Source organism: Thermobia domestica, chromosome 7, assembly GCF_964235325.1.
Source record: "Thermobia domestica chromosome 7, izTheDome1.hap1.1, whole genome shotgun sequence".
In the NCBI taxonomy this organism is placed as follows: domain Eukaryota; kingdom Metazoa; phylum Arthropoda; class Insecta; order Zygentoma; family Lepismatidae; genus Thermobia; species Thermobia domestica.
In genome coordinates, this window is record NC_137460.1 from 45,486,028 (window position 1) to 45,505,661 (window position 19,634).

Genomic DNA, 19,634 nt, shown 5'->3' on the forward strand with positions numbered 1-19,634 from the left:
TATATTTCAGACAAAATAATGTGGAATGTCAAGTTGAGAAAAGTGATCACATTTTACTCTTCAAGTTTAACCGAGGATCCAGTGCAGCAGAAGCTGCGACAACAATTTGTGCAGAGTACAGGAATGAAGCAATTGCTGAGAGAACAGCACAGAAATGGTTTTCCAGCTTTCGAGCAGAACGGTTTGACTTGTCTCACGATCCACGTTCTGGAAGACACTCAGATTTTGACGAAAATCGCTTGAATGAATTGCTTCATGAGAATCCTCTTTAAACAATGCAGGAAATGGCGTGAGTTTTAGAATGTGATGTATGCAATGTATTATTACAATCGTAGAATATGTTAATGTTATGTCTATGTTGTATTTGTATTGAATTAACAGAACAGCAGAATAAAAATAAAATATAAGAACTGCACGAACTGGTGCATCGACTCATTATATACATACTGATACAGATCAGACATCACAATACGCAGTCCACTCTGACAATTGGAAATCTTTTAGTAAATAACTGATAAGTCATTACGACATTTTAGAAGGTATGCAAGAGATAAGGAGAAACTGACGAGATATTAAAAAATAGTGACAGAAATAAAATAGGCATCCCATTTATTCAGAATTTTTCTAAGTGGGATGCAGTTGGCTAGACTCTTCTGTACAATCTTCTCAGGATAATACACACTAAAACTTGTTACCATGGTCACTTCTCTAGCATATTGTAAATCGCCACAAGACGGAGTTTAAAGATGTAGTAATCAACACATACCTCTTACGTTGATTCCCATTAAATACTTTGTTGGCATTATACGTTAATTGACAGACTTTCTCCACGACCGACCTTCAGTTCTCTCCATGTTTTAAGAGACTAAAGACAGAAAGTGGTCATTATCAAAGGAATCTTTACAAGAAAATGTATACATAGAAGAGGGAAGTAAGTTTATAAAGGAACTACAGAGCCATTTCAGAAAAGACACTGACGCGTATTGTATGGAATTGATTCTAATTAACTGGCCTGAAATTTTGAAGAAGGATTCAATGACTGGTGTTCAACTTTATTTAAGTTTCCTATGTCAGTATTTATAGGGTTACCACTTAGAAAACCATTTTCACACATGGAGCGCTGAGGGGAGGGTTTTATTTTATTTATTTATTTATTTATAAATAAGTCCTCTGGATGTAATGGCGAAAACAAACAATAGGTATTACTTCCAGAGTTGTTAATTCGGAAAGCATATTATAACTAGTCCACCCAACTTTTAAGAAATTTTTTATCTTTTTAGCGTCCCAGAATTGTGTTCTTTAGGCTAAAGAAGACATTAGTAAATGAAACAAGATGTAGAAATAATTGGCGGAATAAACAGTCCAAGGCGAGGGAAGGCAAAATCCTGGGATAACCCCATGTGTACAGTATGTTTTTTACAAAACCTGTACAAATTTTTCACAAATATTTGTATTGGTACACTGTATACATAATTTTATGAACGTAGTGCCTCAAAGTAGTCGTATATTTCCTACTGATATTTCTGCACGACATTACGTTCTAACCTTTCTAAATAAGCTACCCAATTTCGGATGGCACAAACCAGATAACAGTACGCACTAGTAGAATGGAATTTCTGTGACCAACTTCTTATCCTCACATCTCATGTTTCGCACTGTGCAGAACTAAAATTAATGGTTCAGTGATCACAATAAAAATTTTTAAAATACAAGAAAGAATAAAATAATTTCGTGTAATCGACACACAGGCAGCTTAGTAATATATCATGTTATAATGTAGAAAAATTTGAAAATGTGTAGGAAAATATTAATATGAAAACATCAGATTTGGATTTAAAAAAAGACGTTTTATAAGATTTAATAAATGGGAACAACAGCGCGACTTTTGCAATTTTATGGAGACTTTCTATTTGTCTATTTCATAAAGAATTGTACGCTTAATTCTCGAGGCATCTGACTGACACTTTGAGCTTATACTACAGGGTGGTCCAAAAGTGTGGAAACACCGTAATAAGTGGTAAACGCTGCAAAATAAAACCAAAGTAACAATGTAGGTGGGAAATAGAGATGGGGAAAAATGTTTGAGGTCACATTACAATGACATCCGCCATTTTGAATTTTACGCAATCGTTCTAAATGGAAATCACAGCATGTGATTTACCATTTTAATGGCAGATTCCGGTAGAAATTGAAAGGTCTGTTATTTTGCTCTAGAATTAACCATTACGAAGCTATTGATTTCTTTGTTTCTATCGTTGGAGGTGACTTGCTAGCAGAAGATGGCTTTGACGTATGCAGAGCACATTGAGATCGTGCTGATCAATGAGATCGAAGCATCACGGTGATTGCAGATGATTTTAACCACCATCATTCGTAAAGAACTCCCATCAGCAATGGTACAGTGTTCAAAGTGTTGAACAAATTTCAAAAATCGAATTTGTGGCAGATAGACTCAAGACTGGTAGCCCTGACACGGCAACCGACGAGGCAACAAGTGTAGCATTGTTCGCATCATTCAGTAAAAGTTCCACCAGAAACACACACAGTGTAGCCCGTGAAAGTAATGTTAGTCGAACCTCAATCATGTCAGTGAATAAGTGGCACCCTTATAAGCTACAATTTTATCAACAACTTGCAGAAGACAGTTCAGATCGTAGTCTGGAATTTGCTCAATGGGCCACACAGCAGCTACGACAAAATTCCACAATCGCCTCTGACGTATTGTTTACTGATGAGGTGTGTCGGGGAAGGCGGTTTAACAAACAGAACTTACGATACTAGTCGGATAGTAATCTGCATTGGTCTGACGTATTCGCAGGTGTTCTCAGTAAAATGATGGTGTGGTGACGCGTGTGGAGGACTTGCGTTGTAGGCTTATTCTTCATCGACGTGCTGGGTTATCGGCGCATGTTAGAAGACGACATCTTGCCACCCCTGCTGTCGGAGGATAGAAATCTTCCAGTTTAACGTCACACGATTATGCCAGTTAAGGAATACAGATGATTACGGAAAGTGAATGATTATGGAAGAATTTGTGGAATGAGATTGTGGGAGGAAACGGGAGTACCACGAAAGAAAAAAAAACACGGACACGATGTTGCCCATCACAAACTTACTTCGCCGGGATCGAGAACCACCGTGACCCTTGTTTGTCGGAGGATGGGTTATTTTCTAAGTTTTTCTAGCATGACCCCATTACGATACCTGTGTCCACAAATACCTGGATCAGCAGTTTCCTAATGTTTGGGTTGATCGGTGAGGTGCTGTGGAAAGGTCTCCTAGTTCCCCTAACATGAGGTAATTGGACTATTACCCGTGGGATCATGGGAAATCTGTTGTGTATCCGGTGAAAATTAGGGATATTCAGCATCTGAAAGAATGAATTGTGGACGCATGTTCCAACATTACAGCTGAAACTTTGCGCAAGGTTTCGCATGACTGGAAACAAAAGAATTCATCTGACAATCGATCGGAATGAGGAACACATTGAACATGTCCTGTAACAATGCATAGTCCTTGCCGTATGATTTCTCTCTTTTGTTGGGGACACAATTAAAAATAGTAATAACTTTGTAAAGCTTAGCTCTAGAGCAAAAATAACAGTGCCTTTCAATTTCTACCAGAATTTGCTATTAAAATGATTTGATAAATCATATGCTATAGCTTCTATTTAAGACAACTGCTTAAAAGTCAAGATGGCGGACGTCATTGTAATATGTCTTCAAACATTTTCTCCGATTCCTATACCACATCTACGTTGTTACTTTGGTTATATTTTGAAGCATTTATTACTTATTAGGGTGTTTCCATACTTTCCGACATTGTATACTACGTTACAATCTTCATTATACAAACTTCTAGGGCTAATTAAAATTACAAAGCTCTTCCAATTTATTCTTTTGTGGCTGTCTGCGAATTGAACACATTTAAACGCTTGAACTACTCAACGATTTCGCGGAGCATGTATATCTTAAGAACCAGGATGATTAGTGCCCTAGAGCTAGTTTAAAAACAAAATTAGTTAAAACAGTGGAAACATTCCTTCTCACCCTTACTTGACCCCGAAAAAAAAAAAAAAAAAAAAAAAAAAATTCGCAGGTTCCCTCAAACGAAAAAAGTTCTCTATAACTCTCTCTAGGATAAAAGGGAGTTAATTCTAGCTGACCTTGCACCATAAGGACATATAATCACTGGGCAGTACTGTGTGTAACTTTTGGAGAAGAGATTACTTCCTACATTGCAAGAAATTCGACAACAACTCGCAAGTTTAACGTTTCTTACAGATTGGCATTGTCCTCGACTTTTTGCCGCACAAACATATCGAATCTCTTATACAACTACCCTATTCCCCAAGTCTTGCTTCTTGTGATTTCTATTGGCTTCCCAGGCTTAAGGATTCCTTGCGGCAAAGATATTTTTCATTCAAACGTTCCCTCGGAAGTGTATACACTAGTGTCTCAAACATACACCTCGAAGTGGCTTTGCAAGACGCTTTTGAAAGGTGGATACACAAACTGCGACAATGTATCGAGGCGGACAGATTAAGTTGAAAAGTGACGGAAAGTTCTCACTCAAATATTAAATATGACAATGACAAAAGTTATATATAAACGGCACATACTTTTGGTAAGCACCTTGTAAATAGCTTTGAAAAACAATCAGTACGATCAAACCATTAAAATTACAGTTCCTTTAATACAAGAAAATAGAAAAAAAAATAGTTCCCAATATAAATCAATGGACTTAAAAAATAAAGTTGGTGCAGATATCCAACACCATTAAATGCTTCTATGAATGGTAATTCTACTCATATTAAACTGGCAAAGTGGAGAGCACAGATAGCAGAGAACGAAAAGGATTTGCAGGAAGCATTTTCAAACTTGAACGATCAACTGAAGAAAAAGGAAAAAAAAAATGAAGATAATTAAGAAGAAAACTAAAGTGATAAAGTGCACAAGAACAGGACAGGAAGGTATGACTAGATGGAGAGAAAATTGAAACGTTAAGACGTTCCCTTACTTAGAAAGTCTAATATCCTCGGATGGAAGAAGTGGAAAAGACGTACGTTCCAGAATAGCATTCAATAGGAAAAGAGGACTGCCAACATCAAGAAATGTGTCGTTGGACATTCGAAAACGATTTATTAAGACTGGTATGGAGTCTAGCACTTTACGGATCAGAGACGTGGACATTGAGAAACGCTGAAATATCCAAGCTGGAAGCATTTGAAATGTGGTGTTGGCGCAGAACACTGCGCATATCATGGACCGAAAGGAAAAGGAACAAAGACGTACTAAAACAAGCTAATGAAGGACGACAGATCATGAAAATAATAGAGAAAAGACGAAACAGCACGCTTGGCCATCTTATTCGGCACTCCCGATTGGATCACCGTGTTGATAGAGGGAAAAGCAGAAGGAAAACCAAGGATAGAATATCTAGATACAGTTATAAGGAAGAGTCCTTATCGAAGTATAAATCAGTTCTTCCAAGAGAAAGAGAAGTTTAAAATTACCATGTTGTCCAACAACCTACGGTTGAGGTGAGAAAGAAGAAGAAGTGGAGAGTGAAATTGTGCATGCACTGAGCATTATTATTATTATTATTATTATTATTATTATTATTATTATTATTATTATTATTATTATTATTATTAAACCTGTAGCCCGCAACATGCTCTCTAACAAGAATATTTCTTTTTGTCATACCTTTCAATGGACGGCTCCTACAAAATCAAACGGACTGAAAACAAAATAGGAAGTCATTCATTTATTAATTGAAGTTTAATGGCAGTTTTCCGCATAAGGACTATATGAGATGAGAATTACAATTTAACTCAAGATAGGAATTTCACTCTCTCTCATCGGAGATCGACAAACGGGCTTCTGCTTCAAAGGTGAGAGCGCAAACAACTAAGCCACAATGGTACTCCATCTTGTAGTAGACTGAAATTATTAATGATACCGTACCTACCCTTAAGGAACTTCTGAGCACCATCGAGACATTCTGGTGAAAGTTCGTTATCCCCGAATGACCCTAACAACTCGGATATTAAGAGATCAGCCTTCTCTGGAGCTTGCCACTCTCGCATATCACAGGACACAACGGTAACTTGATCACCCCAAATCTCCTCTTGTTGCGCTTGCAGCCTGAAATGACACAAGCACCAGAAAGCAATTAAATTCTGCTAGGATGAATGCTTCACGAAAGCATGTCAACTATTCACATAATAATTTTTAACAAAGTACTTTCAGCCTTCCTGATAAATCAGAATTTTATCTCAGCTAAGTTCTATACGAGGATGGCAAAATCATGATATATATTTCTACTAAACTTTTACAGGACAGCAAATTAAACGATTTTTTAAATAGATTAAACACATTTCCAGTTCATTTGTAAAAACGAAATACGACGGTCACCAAGAATGTTCTTACCGTTCGTGATCGTCAGAAACAGATAGACATAGAGAGGATGACACTCAGTGTTAGGTCTCGAAGTAATTTCCATCAGCATCCAGTACCCTTTGCTAACGTTCGTGCATCTAAGCAATGACCTGGCGATAAAACTTGGACATCTCGGATACAAAGTCCGCAAATACGTGCCGCAGGTCTGTCTCGTTGCAGAAGCATTTCCCACGGAGGTAGGTATCCAGGGTATGTTAAGCTCCGGCGAGTATAGTGGATGACTGTTTCCCAGCAAAGTCGCTGAATGGTATTCGTGGTAGTCCTTGCGAAGTGTGGTCTCGTATTGTTATATTTTTACGACTAGCTAATGCTGCTCCTCTGCTGTAATACATGTCGCACCCCTGCGAGTACAGGTCTGCAGTGATGGTGTGGCCTAGTATTAGGAGTTCGTAATGCACCACTTGTCTATTAGTCCCTTAGACACGGAGTATGATCTTGCATGATTGAAGAGATGGTGGCAGCAAGGGGTCATGTGGTAACAATCACTGTCTGGTACGCTTGCGAGCGTCACACTGGACCCACGTTTCGTCATTCGAGAGCACTCGACCAAATATGGGTGTGCTGCGGTGCCGAGACAGCAACGAAAAACAGGCTGTTCTTTTCCTTGTTGGCTCGCGACAATATGTAAGGTACACATTTGGGCAACTTGCATCCCTTCCCTATGCGGTGCTGGTGAAGTCTGACTGTTTCCTGGACGAGCTGGATTGTAATGTGTATTCAACATGCTGTATTGGGACGAGTCATACTAACATCCCATCGCTTTTCCGGTGCGTACGTCACTTCATTTCTTCTGTGTGAGCGCTTCATCAAATAGGACGTCAAAAACACAGTAACTTTTTTGGCTATTTTTTGTATACTGCTAAATAGGGAATTAGCTATTATCATGTTTCGCCAGCGTATAGATCTTAGTGTTACCAACTACCAGAGCGGAAAATCAGAAAGAGTGGCATATCATATTTTGCCATTCTCGTATACAGGTAAGAAAACTTGAAATTTTTGAAGGTACATACTACAAGTCACAAAGAAATATATATAACTATGATGCTTATGTAGAATAATGGACCTTATGGTGAAGTGATGTTCTCGCCTTCGGTGCAAGAGCAGTAAAATAAGTGGCTCCCAGATTGGAATATCTCTAAGAGATTATGTACTTCAGATTTCATATTAAACTGCATGTCCGCGTCTCACACAGTATCGTGATGAAAATCCAAACAAACAAGAAGTACTTTCGAGCTGACAATATCGATTATAAAAGTAATTCCAAGTCATTTCATTCGGAACTTTACTTGTTTCAGTTTCAACGAAATTTGGTAATAGTAACTCCTCATGACGATTGTAAAATTTAGAAATGTTTAATGAGAGAAAAAAAGCTGCATTTTCTGCAAGTTAACAAAAAGGATGGGGGATGATGTCACAGACTTGAGGCAACAACTTCTCAAGCAGCTCTTGCTATAATACAATTAAAGGAATTACACAAACATTTGAAAGCTTATTAAAAGGCCTCTCGAACAACATGGAACATACCTTGGCTAAAGAAACATTCACGAATAATGAACTGAAACATACTGTTAACTAATTAAAATAACTTGTCAATAAATGTGTCGTCCTGAACTTCGTTCTAAACAGTTTTAACAAGAAGCACATTACGTGGATGTTTGATCAAGTGTAAAAGTAGAACTACGTATTTAAAAGTTGCAAGCAATGAATTACGGGGGCAAGTCGCAATGTTTGCAAGGATTATCCTTAATACGAAGTAAACTTTCACCGCAATTAATTAACTAATAATTATTGTAAATGTGAAGCCACCAACTCCTTGCATGAATGAGGAAGGAGAATAGAGTACACAGGCCCCGCACAAGCCATAGGAACCCAGGTCCAGGTCCTTGCGGAAAATTAAAAAATCGAGATTGGAGTATGATACGAGGAAAACAGAGGCTTTTCACGAAAGAGAAATTTACCGCATGTCTACACTTAAAATAATGTTGGTACCACAGCACGACCAAGTTTTCTCGTTATGATACTATTGGTGCTGAAAGGAGTTGAGGTTATTGCTTACTGGCTGCCAGCATAAGCTAGCATTTTGTTATGTGTTGCACACCGTCCCGCTGCTGGAGGCTCACTACAAACGGCCGTATTGTTTAGGCCTATAGTGAATACGAACATGTAAGTTGGGATGGGTGCAAAATTTTCTTGGGTCCCGAGGCGTCAAAATACCTAAATATGGGCCTGGACGTACAATTTCCAATGGTTAATGTTCCCTTCTTTATAATAGTTCTGAACCTACCTATTTATTAAGATGTTAATACATATATTTAAGATCTCAGAAGAATTAACAATAAGTTCTAATCTACTGAGGAAGACCGTTGTTGAAACTGTTTAGAGCTATGTTCTAGACGATACATTCATGAGTAAGTTAGCTTAATTTGTTAAACATGTAAGACCTTTGACCTTGAATAGTTTGATACAGACTGTCTCTAGACCATAAAAAAATAAAATTGAAATTACTCTTGTTTAATGAGAGAATGTAAACTATATCTTACTTACGTCACCACGGCATTTGGATTCTTCTCTACAGCATAAACTCTAATTCTTCTATCGGCTTTCTGCGCTGCGTTAAGAGCTGCCCTTACGAGTGGCCCTCGCCCTGCTCCAACTACCATTACTACACTGCAAAATAATAATATTGTTAATATACTAAAAATTTAATTACTGCTGTATTTCTTCTGCCGCTCAGTTTGCAGTTAATGAACCTAGAGATACAAAAAAGACGGAGTTTTTGATGGAGGGTTTTTCCATAAAGAGCCATTAAAAAAACAAACGTAGATTTTTCGCGTTTTTCTACTTTTTATAATTGCCCAATTGTTCAAGTACCACTTTTTTGTTTCCACGTAGTGGACTCTACAATTAAGAAAATGCGTTTACTACGTTCAGTACTTGTGAGTGCCATATTCAATGATGTCTTCATTGGATTTCAAACTGGCATTGCAGTTCTTACCAGCAAATGTACGTTGTGCAACCCTTCACATTCCAAGTGTCATTTAGGTTGCCTAACGACCTTATCAACTACCTGGAAATTCTACACATCTTGATATATGTGTTATATTGGTTACCTAAATTCAATCTGACAGGCAAGAAAAAAGTTGCATAAAGCAAGAAACCCAAGCAAAACTTTCTTTTGGGGTATAAAACCTTGCTTACATCTTGTTCTCCGTTCGGGGATATTTAGTCCCGAGTTTTAAAGTTCAGTTTACAAAATTAAAGCCATAACTTAAACTATTTTGGGTATGATGTTAGTTTAACATTATTATTCACAAAATTCCTTCTTTCTTTAGTTACATCGTGTCAATTTTTTGAAACAAGAAATTGTGGATAGTGCTTTACGTTGTCTAGTATATCGTGTCATACGTTGTTCCTCTTGGATTTTAGCAGCCTCAATAAATGTTATATATAGTTACAATGAAGTTTTAGTTTATCCATAGCTAGCTACTTAGACCGAAATAGCTAGTTAGGTTAATTAAGATATATTTAAATGAATCCCAAAGTTCGGGTAGGAAAATTTTTGTCCACGAGCTTGACGTCGAGAAGGGCCTAGAACAAGGAGATGCGTTCTCGCCATTATTATTCAACTTTGTTCTGGAGTACGTTAAAAGGAAAATCAAAGACAGCAACCAGGGCCTAGAGCTGAATGGGTTCACCAGGTTATGGCGTATACTGATGATGTAAATTTAATACGAGACGATAGAAGAACAATAGATAGAAATGCAGAGGTCTTATTAAACGCTTGCAGGGACATGGGTTTAGAAGTAAATGCAGAGAAAACTAAATAAATGAAGGTCTGTCGGGTTCATAATAATGCAAATTATGTCTGCATTAAAATATCTATATGAAATCACAACCGTCATAGGTGCTCAATATATGGACATAGGGATTGTCCAATCACAGCAGGGGGCTGCAGTACAACCACGTGGTCCGTTTGGAGAGCGCCGACCTCAGAGTGAGAGTGGGTGGCTGTTTTGGGAGTTGGACTGAATGGCGTAGTGGTAAACGCATCGACACGGTATGCCGGAGGTCCAGGTCCCGGTCCAGTTGGTCACTTTTTCACTCTTTGTACGTCATCTAATAATACTTTCGACAAAGCGAATACTTTCAAATATCTAGATCAATATTAACACACCAAAATCATATTAATGAAGAAATTAAATGTAGACTAAAAGCAGGAAATTCGTGTTATTCAGTTCAATATCTTTTTTGTCGTCGCGAATTCTGAAGAGGAATTTGAAGCTTGAAATATATAAAACGATAATTATGCCCGTTGTCCTGTATGGTTGCGAAACATAGTCAGTTAGTTGTTCTGCATGGTTGCGAAACATGGTCGGTTAATCTGAGGGAAGAACATAGACAAAGTATTTGAGAACAAGATTCTGAGACGAATGTTTGGACCCAAGAGGGACGGGAATAGGGAATGGTGGGAACTTCATAACGAGAAACTGCACAATTTATACCGTTCACCAAACATTGTTAGGGTCGGATGGGCTGGTTACATGACCAGAATAAAAGAAACTAGGAACGCTTTCAAAGTTTTAACTGGAAGTCCAGTCGGAAAACGACCATTAGGAAGACCTAGGCGCAGATGGGAGGATAATATTAAGATGGATCTCGTAGAAACAGGAATACAATGTGGAAACTGAATCCAGTTGGCTAAGGATAGAAGTCAATTGAGAGCTTTTGTGAACGTGGCATTGAATCTCCGGGTTTCATATGCCAAAGAGAGAGAGAGAAAGAAAGAGATAGTTAGTTAGTTTATCCATAAATTTTAATATTTTTTCCCATGAAATCTACTATATTTTCAGAACAGTTTTTGCTATCACTATTAAACATTCTAAAATATTTTTATCGTTGAACGTTAATCTAATAGCTCCATAAAATATTCGCTGAAACACGAAAACTCACTGCATCGACCAATTTTCATTTTTTCTTTCGTATTGAATCGAATTTCTTTGGATTTTGAATTATTTTCTATTTTTTCCTCTTGAGAATTTAGTAATAAAATGATTTTTTGTGTTATAGTCGGAAAACAAGAGTGGCACGTACTGTTATCTCTCAACTAACATCAAAATATCTTTTAAAAAAGCCCAAACGTTCTCAGGGAAAAAAGCCGGTTTTCTCTCGAGCCCATGCATCTCTAAATGAAAGTGAATATTTCTATGTTGATAGTAACTGCGCACAAAAGCCATTCGTAAATCAAATACAGTACAGATCTTACCGGTAAGTTCTGGATACATCACAATGTGACTTTTAGACGATTCCATCCGTCTTATTATTATTATTATTTTTTTTTTTTAAATAACCTTTCTTTGGCTTCCAGCTACAATGTCAATGCTGTTCTTCGATATATATATATATATATATATATATATATATATATATATATATATATATATATATATATATATATATATATATATGTATGTATCTTTCCTTAGTGGACAAAGGAACCTACCAATCCACCTATCAACCGAGCTTCGATCTCCGGTGAAGGCAGGAATATTTTTCTCATTCTAATCCTAAAATATTTTCACTCTGAAAATTGCAGCAACATTCAACTGTTGAAATTACAGGGACAAATTCTACAAATCTGTTTTATTTTCGGTGGTTATTAACAATTCTTCTAGGTTCTTAGATTTCATCTTTTTTTAACCACCTAAGGTTGGTGAGCAACATAAAAGAACTAAATTTTGTACTTATTAATGCAAGTGTTTTTAACATGTTTATGTGCTCGTGCTTTTCCGAAACTGCACATATATATTTGTGTTTCTGGTCTTTCATTAACATCTCCCTCTAGTCAGGAGAACCAAATGGCCAATTACGTTATTCCTTTTTTCTTCCACTGCGGCTAAAATGCATCATTTTTTTTTTCTCTCAAAAGTATTGAATAATTGCGCTATCATTGTTTCTTTTAGCCCATTGATTTGTATGGGAATATTTATTTTTCTGTTTCCTTCGAAATGAGCTGGAATTTTAAAGTTATGGCTTTACTGATTTCTTCTGATCTACTTAAGTATTACCTTATCGTGACAATTGAATTTTGATGTATATAATTTTAATATTTAATATCAAATTTAAGCTTTTTCTTACCTCATTTGGCAGGGTAATGAAATGAAAATAAGAAGTAGGAGTTATTACTGTACTTCCACTTTGCGAACAACAAATATATATATATATATATATATATATATATATATATATAATGGTTTGTCCATTAAGTATCAGGACTGAAGTCATAACAAGAAATGTATTGAAATTCTATGTTAAGTGAGTTAATACGTTTCAAAATATAACCTTCCTACATCAATACACCGTTTTCAGTGCATTTTCTAATCAGAGTGTCTATTAAAATTCCAAAATGAAATTTCGTGACCTTTTGTTTCCCAAACCATAAAATTTAGTAACATTTTCAAGAGCGAATTTGGGTGCGAATTCGGCCAACTTTTCATGCATGCGATAGAAGAGTGCTTTGTTTGCGATTTGGTAGCGTCTAAAGCCGACCATAAGACATTTTTGGTGATGAATTTTGACCTTTTATAGAACAAAATTTCCCAGTCTATACTTATATTTGTACAGATTAAAAAAAAAAAAAAAAAATCGTGACCCAAAAGCTAAATTTCTTGACTTTCATGACCGCCTTCTGATTTCATGACTTTTTCATGACTTTCGTGAGCGATAGTCACCCTGCTAATTTTCATACGCATCCTGAAAGTCGGCAACTACAAGGCTGTTCACGGATCTCATGTAAACGATTTGAACTGCATCAATCGTCCCGAAACTATGTTCGTTTAGTATTTTTTTTATGCAAGGGCGCAAAAGCAAGCAGGCGCGAGCGAGATTTGGATTGTACGTGATTGGGGCAGCGTAGTGATGATGTGTTTGGCCATTACCTTCCTCAAAATTGGCGACGTGTAACTTGATGCATTGACGTGATGGAGCATCCAGATATCGACAATCTGCCTTCGGACGTGGCGGACCCTACTTCTCTAACACTCGAGCATCCCTGCGTAAAATTTGTAGTTCACTGTTCTTTCCGCAGGCCCAAATTTCTTGTGGACCATACCTCTCGCATCAAAAAAGACGAGCAGCATCGATTTCACTTTTGATTTCCTTACGTGAGCTCCTTTTGGTCGAAGAGAGCCGCTTGTCGTATCGAAAGTCTCTGCAGCAGATTTGTTCAATTTAATGCAAAATTTGATGTCATAACGCTCCTCGATGGTTCGCTGCATTTTAACGCTCGACGCAAGCACTAAAAACACTTTCACTCCAACAGCTCGGAGGCAACTGACACGATTTTCCTCGCTTATGTCAACTGCCCCGCCAGCCATCCCACGCATCGAGACTGCCCTCCTCTCCTTTCAACTGGTCGGAAAAAATCAATCCTGATATTTATTGGACACACCCTGTATTTTACAACCTCAGTCAATATTTATTTTTAAAAATACTGTAATTCGAGTACCCTTATAACGTTTACTCCATAGGATGGTAATCCAGATAGAGCAAACATTATATTAGATAGTCGTAAATAGGACGTTTGCTCGAGCGTTGACGATGAAACAAGTAATTATATGAAATGACTCCTTTCAACGCCAACTACACGTAAGCAAAAATTCTACGTACAACCTTTAAAGACACAAAAGATTCAGCATCATATTTTCGAAAATTAACAAATTACACAAATAATAAGTAAAAAGTAAATTTTGCACCATGCACCTAAACGAATCACCACGAGGCGGAGGAGATGACATACACAATCGCAGAAAATACTCGTCAATCGATTCGAAAATTTTAATTATATTGATACTTACATAGCTTTAAACTAGGAGAGGACAATTAAGACAATAATATGTATAGATGTTTCTTATCTTGTGTAATGTAATTCGATTCGACTATGCAAAGAACATGACTACACAGTGTATTGTTGCAGCAGGGTAGAATAAGCTGTTACGCATTTGTCTGTTCGGCGCCAAGTAAAGTTGCCTCCCGCTAAATCTCTTCGGCTCTCGCTGTTCGCGTGGGTTTCACGCGTTGAGTGACGTAAGAGCGGACAGAGCTGTTATTGGCTGAAGAAGTGCTGATCAAGGTCACGCCACCCACATGCATCCTCTGAGTGAGAGAACACACACACATAGAAACGTCGTCTGCTAGGATGTGCTAGTCCTTTTAAATTAAAAAGAGAATTAAACTGCTTGAGCTGCATACAGCCAAAATAATGAATAAATGAGTTTATGACACCCTAAAGGGAGCATTCTCATTGATAGAAGGGGACGCGTTGGCTCAGTGGTAGAGCGTTCACCTCCGGTGCTTGGGGTCCCTTGTTTGATCCCAGCTCGCGCCGTGTACTTTGTGGTGCACAAACACCGTGCTCGTGGGTTTTCTCGGGGTTCTCCCACTTTCTTCATTCCACCATTTCATTCATTTCTCATCATCATCGTCTCCTTTAACCTAACTGGCATAACCGTGGGACGTAAAACTCAAAGATTTCATTTCATTTTTCTCTAATTGATAGAATGAAGAAAGTGCGGGGGGAGAGAAGGTACCACTCCAACACAATCACTTAATTTCATGCCACCTTCTCATAGGCTTACCGCTCCTATTCCTGTTTGTAAAAAATTATATTACTTCACCTTTCAGATCATAAAATCCTCACACTCGAAATGAATATACCATGGACACTATACGATCTACGTACAAAAGTATATAAATTAAACCTTAAACATAATATAAAGTAACACTAAAGGTACTCACTAAACGATGTCATTTTTCTCATCATAAGGTATTTTATCAATGAGAATATTATAAATGGCACGTTGATACTCCGTGTATTTGACCGGATCTTTTTCAAATACCTCGTACGTTTGAGATTCTAAATTGTCCATTAGAGGCTGCAGCGGGCACTGCAAGTAATCCTCGTAACCTCTTGCATACGCAGCGATCGGATCAGTCTGGCCCATTGTCTGAAACAATAAATACGAGGAAAATAATAATAGTTCATGGTTAATAAATAAATAAATTGAGGAGAGCTTATGTATATTTTATTAATGTGGTTAATTTTTTCAAAAATGTTTAATCTCTACGGTCATGTACTTTATATTGAGAGCAAAATTATACATATTTTCTTCTTCTTTCAATAAACATGTGAAACATTTTGAAACGAGTAATTTTCGAAACTACTCAGTTTCAATATATACAGGGCACATTAGCTAAAACGCCGTGATTTCAAATTATCCTAAAAATATCTAATATATTTACATTAATAATTTGAGTTGATTTTCACATTAACGTCTCTTTCAGCAGCGAGGCCATATGAGACGGGACCTACTGATTAACGTGGAATCCGAACCACATTAACTCCCGCCGGGAATCGAACCCGGGCATTAATAATTTGTATATTTTAATATTGATAAAGTCTAAAATTTTAATTTTTGTCTCTGATTGTAGTACAGCAATGATGAACAGGAGACTTTCACTGCAGCAGAAAATTCAGTTAGTGATCTGTTTTATTGAAAGCTTTCTTGTTTCTTTCCAACGACGGTTCCAGCTGGAGAATAAATGTGCAGAGCACCATCTACTAAGTCAGAAACACCCAACGGTCATCAGCAATGGTCCCAGCAAGAGAGCTAGGCCACACACAACTGAAGCTGTTCTGACCTTCCTCCACTTCAAATCAACAATCGTGTAATTTCAAATAGTCTAGATTTCGACTAGCCTCCAAATAGTCCAGATTTAAAACCATATGACTATTTCTTCTGGAGTTTCCTAGAGCAGAAAGTTTTCAAACGAGGACCGCGATCACTAAACGATTTGAAACCAAACATCGAACAGTGTGCTACAAAACTTAGTAGCATCAGATTATGTTTGTACAAGGTTGTTTTGGTTAAGTGTTATACTATAACTCAACGTATTACTTCCAATTAAGTCGAGGATATTTTTCCATTTATGAACATAACTGTCACGCACCAGACAGTTCGTATGAATCAACCAAATAAATTGGATTTTAGTAATACCAATAGTACAGTAGCACTAACACTTACCTGCCAAATATGGTCCATGTACTGCTGGTAATATTTCATAAATCCATGTTTATTATTACCCGTTATAATTATTTGAACATCTAATGCAGCAAGTCTTCTAACAAGGTTTTGATGACCACGTGACAGCACTGGGAAACCCTTTTTGTTCGTAAGAAAGAGAGTTGTCGGAATGATTAAACTTTTCACAGGTTCTCCCATCCATCTCGTGATCACTTCATCGGGCGGAGTATCAGTAGAAAGTTCCAACGCAAGCCCTAACTTCTTCTCAAAGTTGCACACCGAGCGAAATTGGTTCCACCTGAAAATACATAATTATAAAATTTTTCAACAACTGAAGACTATCTTTTTGACGTTTCTTAGGTGAAAAGTATTCAATTTAAGTGAACCTACAACACAACAATAACAGCCTTCAGACGAAGTACTTAAAACATCTGTAATGTATTAACTTCTGCAACTTTACGTTCATTCTATGCAATATAAGAATATAATTTTCACGTGAATAGTGTAATTCCTATTTTGTTTCAGCAATAATTTTGTTAGAACACGTATTGCTAAGTTAATGGTTTGATTCTTGAACGATTTGTTGACAACTAAGTGAAATGAAGGACAGAATAAAGTAGCAGTCAACGAACTTTTCCAAAATCAGCGGGAAGACTTGTGTTAACGAAATTATTGATGAAAAGAAACGAAATAAAATCTTTAAGTCTTACGTCCTACGATTATGACGACTAGGCAAAAAGAGACGGTGATGATGAGGAATGAATCAAATAATGGAATGAAAAAGTGGAAGGAAACGGGAGAACCCCGAGAAGACCTACACGCGCGCTGTTTGTTCACCACAAAGCTCACTTGGAAAATGAAATGAATTTTTTTTAGTTTTACGTCCCACGGTTATGCCGGCTAGGCTAAAGGAGACAGTGATGATGAGAAATGAATGAAATGGTGGAATGAAGAAAGTGGGAGGAAACGGAAGAACCCAGAGGAAACCCACGCACACGATGTTTGTCCGCCACAAAGTTCACTTGGCGGGAGCAAGGTTTGAATCCGGGACCCTGTGCACCAGAGGTGAACGCTCTACCACTAAGCTACCGCGGCCTCCCGAAAAAGCTCACTTGGCGCGAGCTGGGATTGAACCAAGAATCCCATACACCAGAGGTGAACGCTCTAACACTGAGCCACCGCTGAAATCAACAGGAACAATTCTATTCAGATTAAAATTAAATAAATAAAGAAAGCAGGAAAGAAGGAACAAAAAAAATTTTATGACGTATATTCCAAACTATATAAACTTATTTCAAGGGTCTCTACGCTTTCATGTTGCTATTTGTTACCGACGCGCAATTCACGATGGTCAGGTGGTAACTTGAAATGTATAATAGTAAGTACCTTAAGATCAATTACTAACAATCTCTCCGAAGCAACTACCAACTGGTAAATTTTTACTTTATGAAATTATATGAAGAAAAGATACGGAGTATTTTTTGAAAACAAAGGATTTACTGGGTGAAGAGAGAACAAAGGGTCTATTGGGATAATGATACGTGTTCTGGTGCGCTCTCCGCCTAAAGCGTCCTCAAACACTCAAGAGAATAAACGTTGCTTACAAAAGTTCATTTTGTTTGCAAGAAACCACTATTAATTAATTTCTGTTATTGGAAACTAAATGTAACAGTAATAATTTATTTATTTATTTTAAATCTTCGAAGGATGTTTTCTCAGAGTAACTACATGTTAAGACGTAAACGTACCATTCCCAAGTATTTTCTTCAGGACTGTAGTACAACGATTCCGGATCTTCTTCATCTGACCTTAGCTCAGCTGCCATGATTCGCGGTGACTCCATTGGTACATGAACCCAGATCTTGAAAGTAAGTTAATGAGAAATAAAATGTTACCTAGTTTAGAAGTTCTAACTAAAACATATAATGCTTGATTTCTTAAATATTATAACAACAGAAACGATAAGAAAATAAGTCTCTAAACAAATTATTCAAACGGTTTACATCGTTGACTGGATCTGTAAATTTTCCTATTAAGTTTCAACCACTTACTCTGTAGCCTTGTTCACCATATTAAGTCATTCAAGTGAAGGAGGCTGAATCATTTTATACACACGTTTTGCACGTTCGGTGCAAGGATTCTAAAATTGAAATAACACCTCTTGATAAATTAGTTGCTTATTTTATTTATTTCTTTTTTACAGTTTACAGTAGTCCCAATTTCCAAAAACCCACCAAAAGTCGAAAATGTACGTTAGTCTTTCTAAAACTCAGTGTATACGGGTTTTCGTGATGCTGACGTCGAATTAGTATCTTTAGCAAAAAACTGGCGGATCCAATAAATAAATAATTTTAATAGAAACTGGTATTGGGGAGTTTACGAAGTTGCTGATTTCGGATTTCGTATTAATTTTTGAAAACAAAATTACGATTTTAAATTAAAAATATTTTATTTCAACGAAAACCGACATTATCGGATTTTCCAGGTCAGTGGTTTTGAATTTTACATAAACTAATGACAAAATAAACTCATTACTACGTTTTATTGAATATTTTTACTAATTTTACATCAAACAAAAACAAGCTTAATGCGCGTCCTGAATCATATTTATGTATCGTTGCAGAACAATCTGGATAAAACAAAATTAGGCAAGGGGGAAGCTATTTTTTGTTCTCTTTTTTTAAAAAAAATATAACTCAATTAATGTAACAAACATCAGGTGGTGATTCTTGACACCGGGATAAGCGAAAATAATCGTACGAACATACAGCATATTGGGATATAGGCAAAATTAGCGAGGGGCGCAAAGCATGGTATCAGTAAGTTCGAAGCGGTAGATATTGAACACCAATAGGTTTAGCGATGGCGGTCTAGAAAGTCTAAAGGTAGCATTAGTGTTCAATACGTAGCTGCTCGGTTCACACACCCACCTACACACACACACCCACACACACACACACACACACACAGGTGGCGCTTGTGTTCAAAATGCTACAGTACAGGAGTGCGGTCATTGTACTGCGAGTGTTGAGTAGGACACGTGGCATTGATCTACTACAACATGGTACATTATTCAAACCTCCAACAGGTC

The 19,634-nt window shown here is 37.1% G+C and overlaps 1 protein-coding gene across 3 annotated transcripts in view; it reads right to left on the reverse strand.

The window, feature by feature from the left end:
* Positions 1-19,634, reverse strand: part of csul (protein arginine N-methyltransferase 5) — an 88,301-nt gene that overhangs the window by 12,483 nt on the left and 56,184 nt on the right. For all 3 annotated transcript variants that reach the window (XM_081764561.1, XM_081764559.1, XM_081764560.1), the window contains exons 5-9: positions 18,292-18,404; positions 16,544-16,841; positions 15,258-15,466; positions 9,009-9,131; positions 5,974-6,149 (exon numbers count right to left, since the gene is read on the reverse strand). In XM_081764561.1, coding sequence (XP_081620687.1) covers positions 5,974-6,149; positions 9,009-9,131; positions 15,258-15,466; positions 16,544-16,841; positions 18,292-18,404 — 919 coding nt within the window. The remainder of the gene's footprint in view (positions 1-5,973; positions 6,150-9,008; positions 9,132-15,257; positions 15,467-16,543; positions 16,842-18,291; positions 18,405-19,634) is intronic.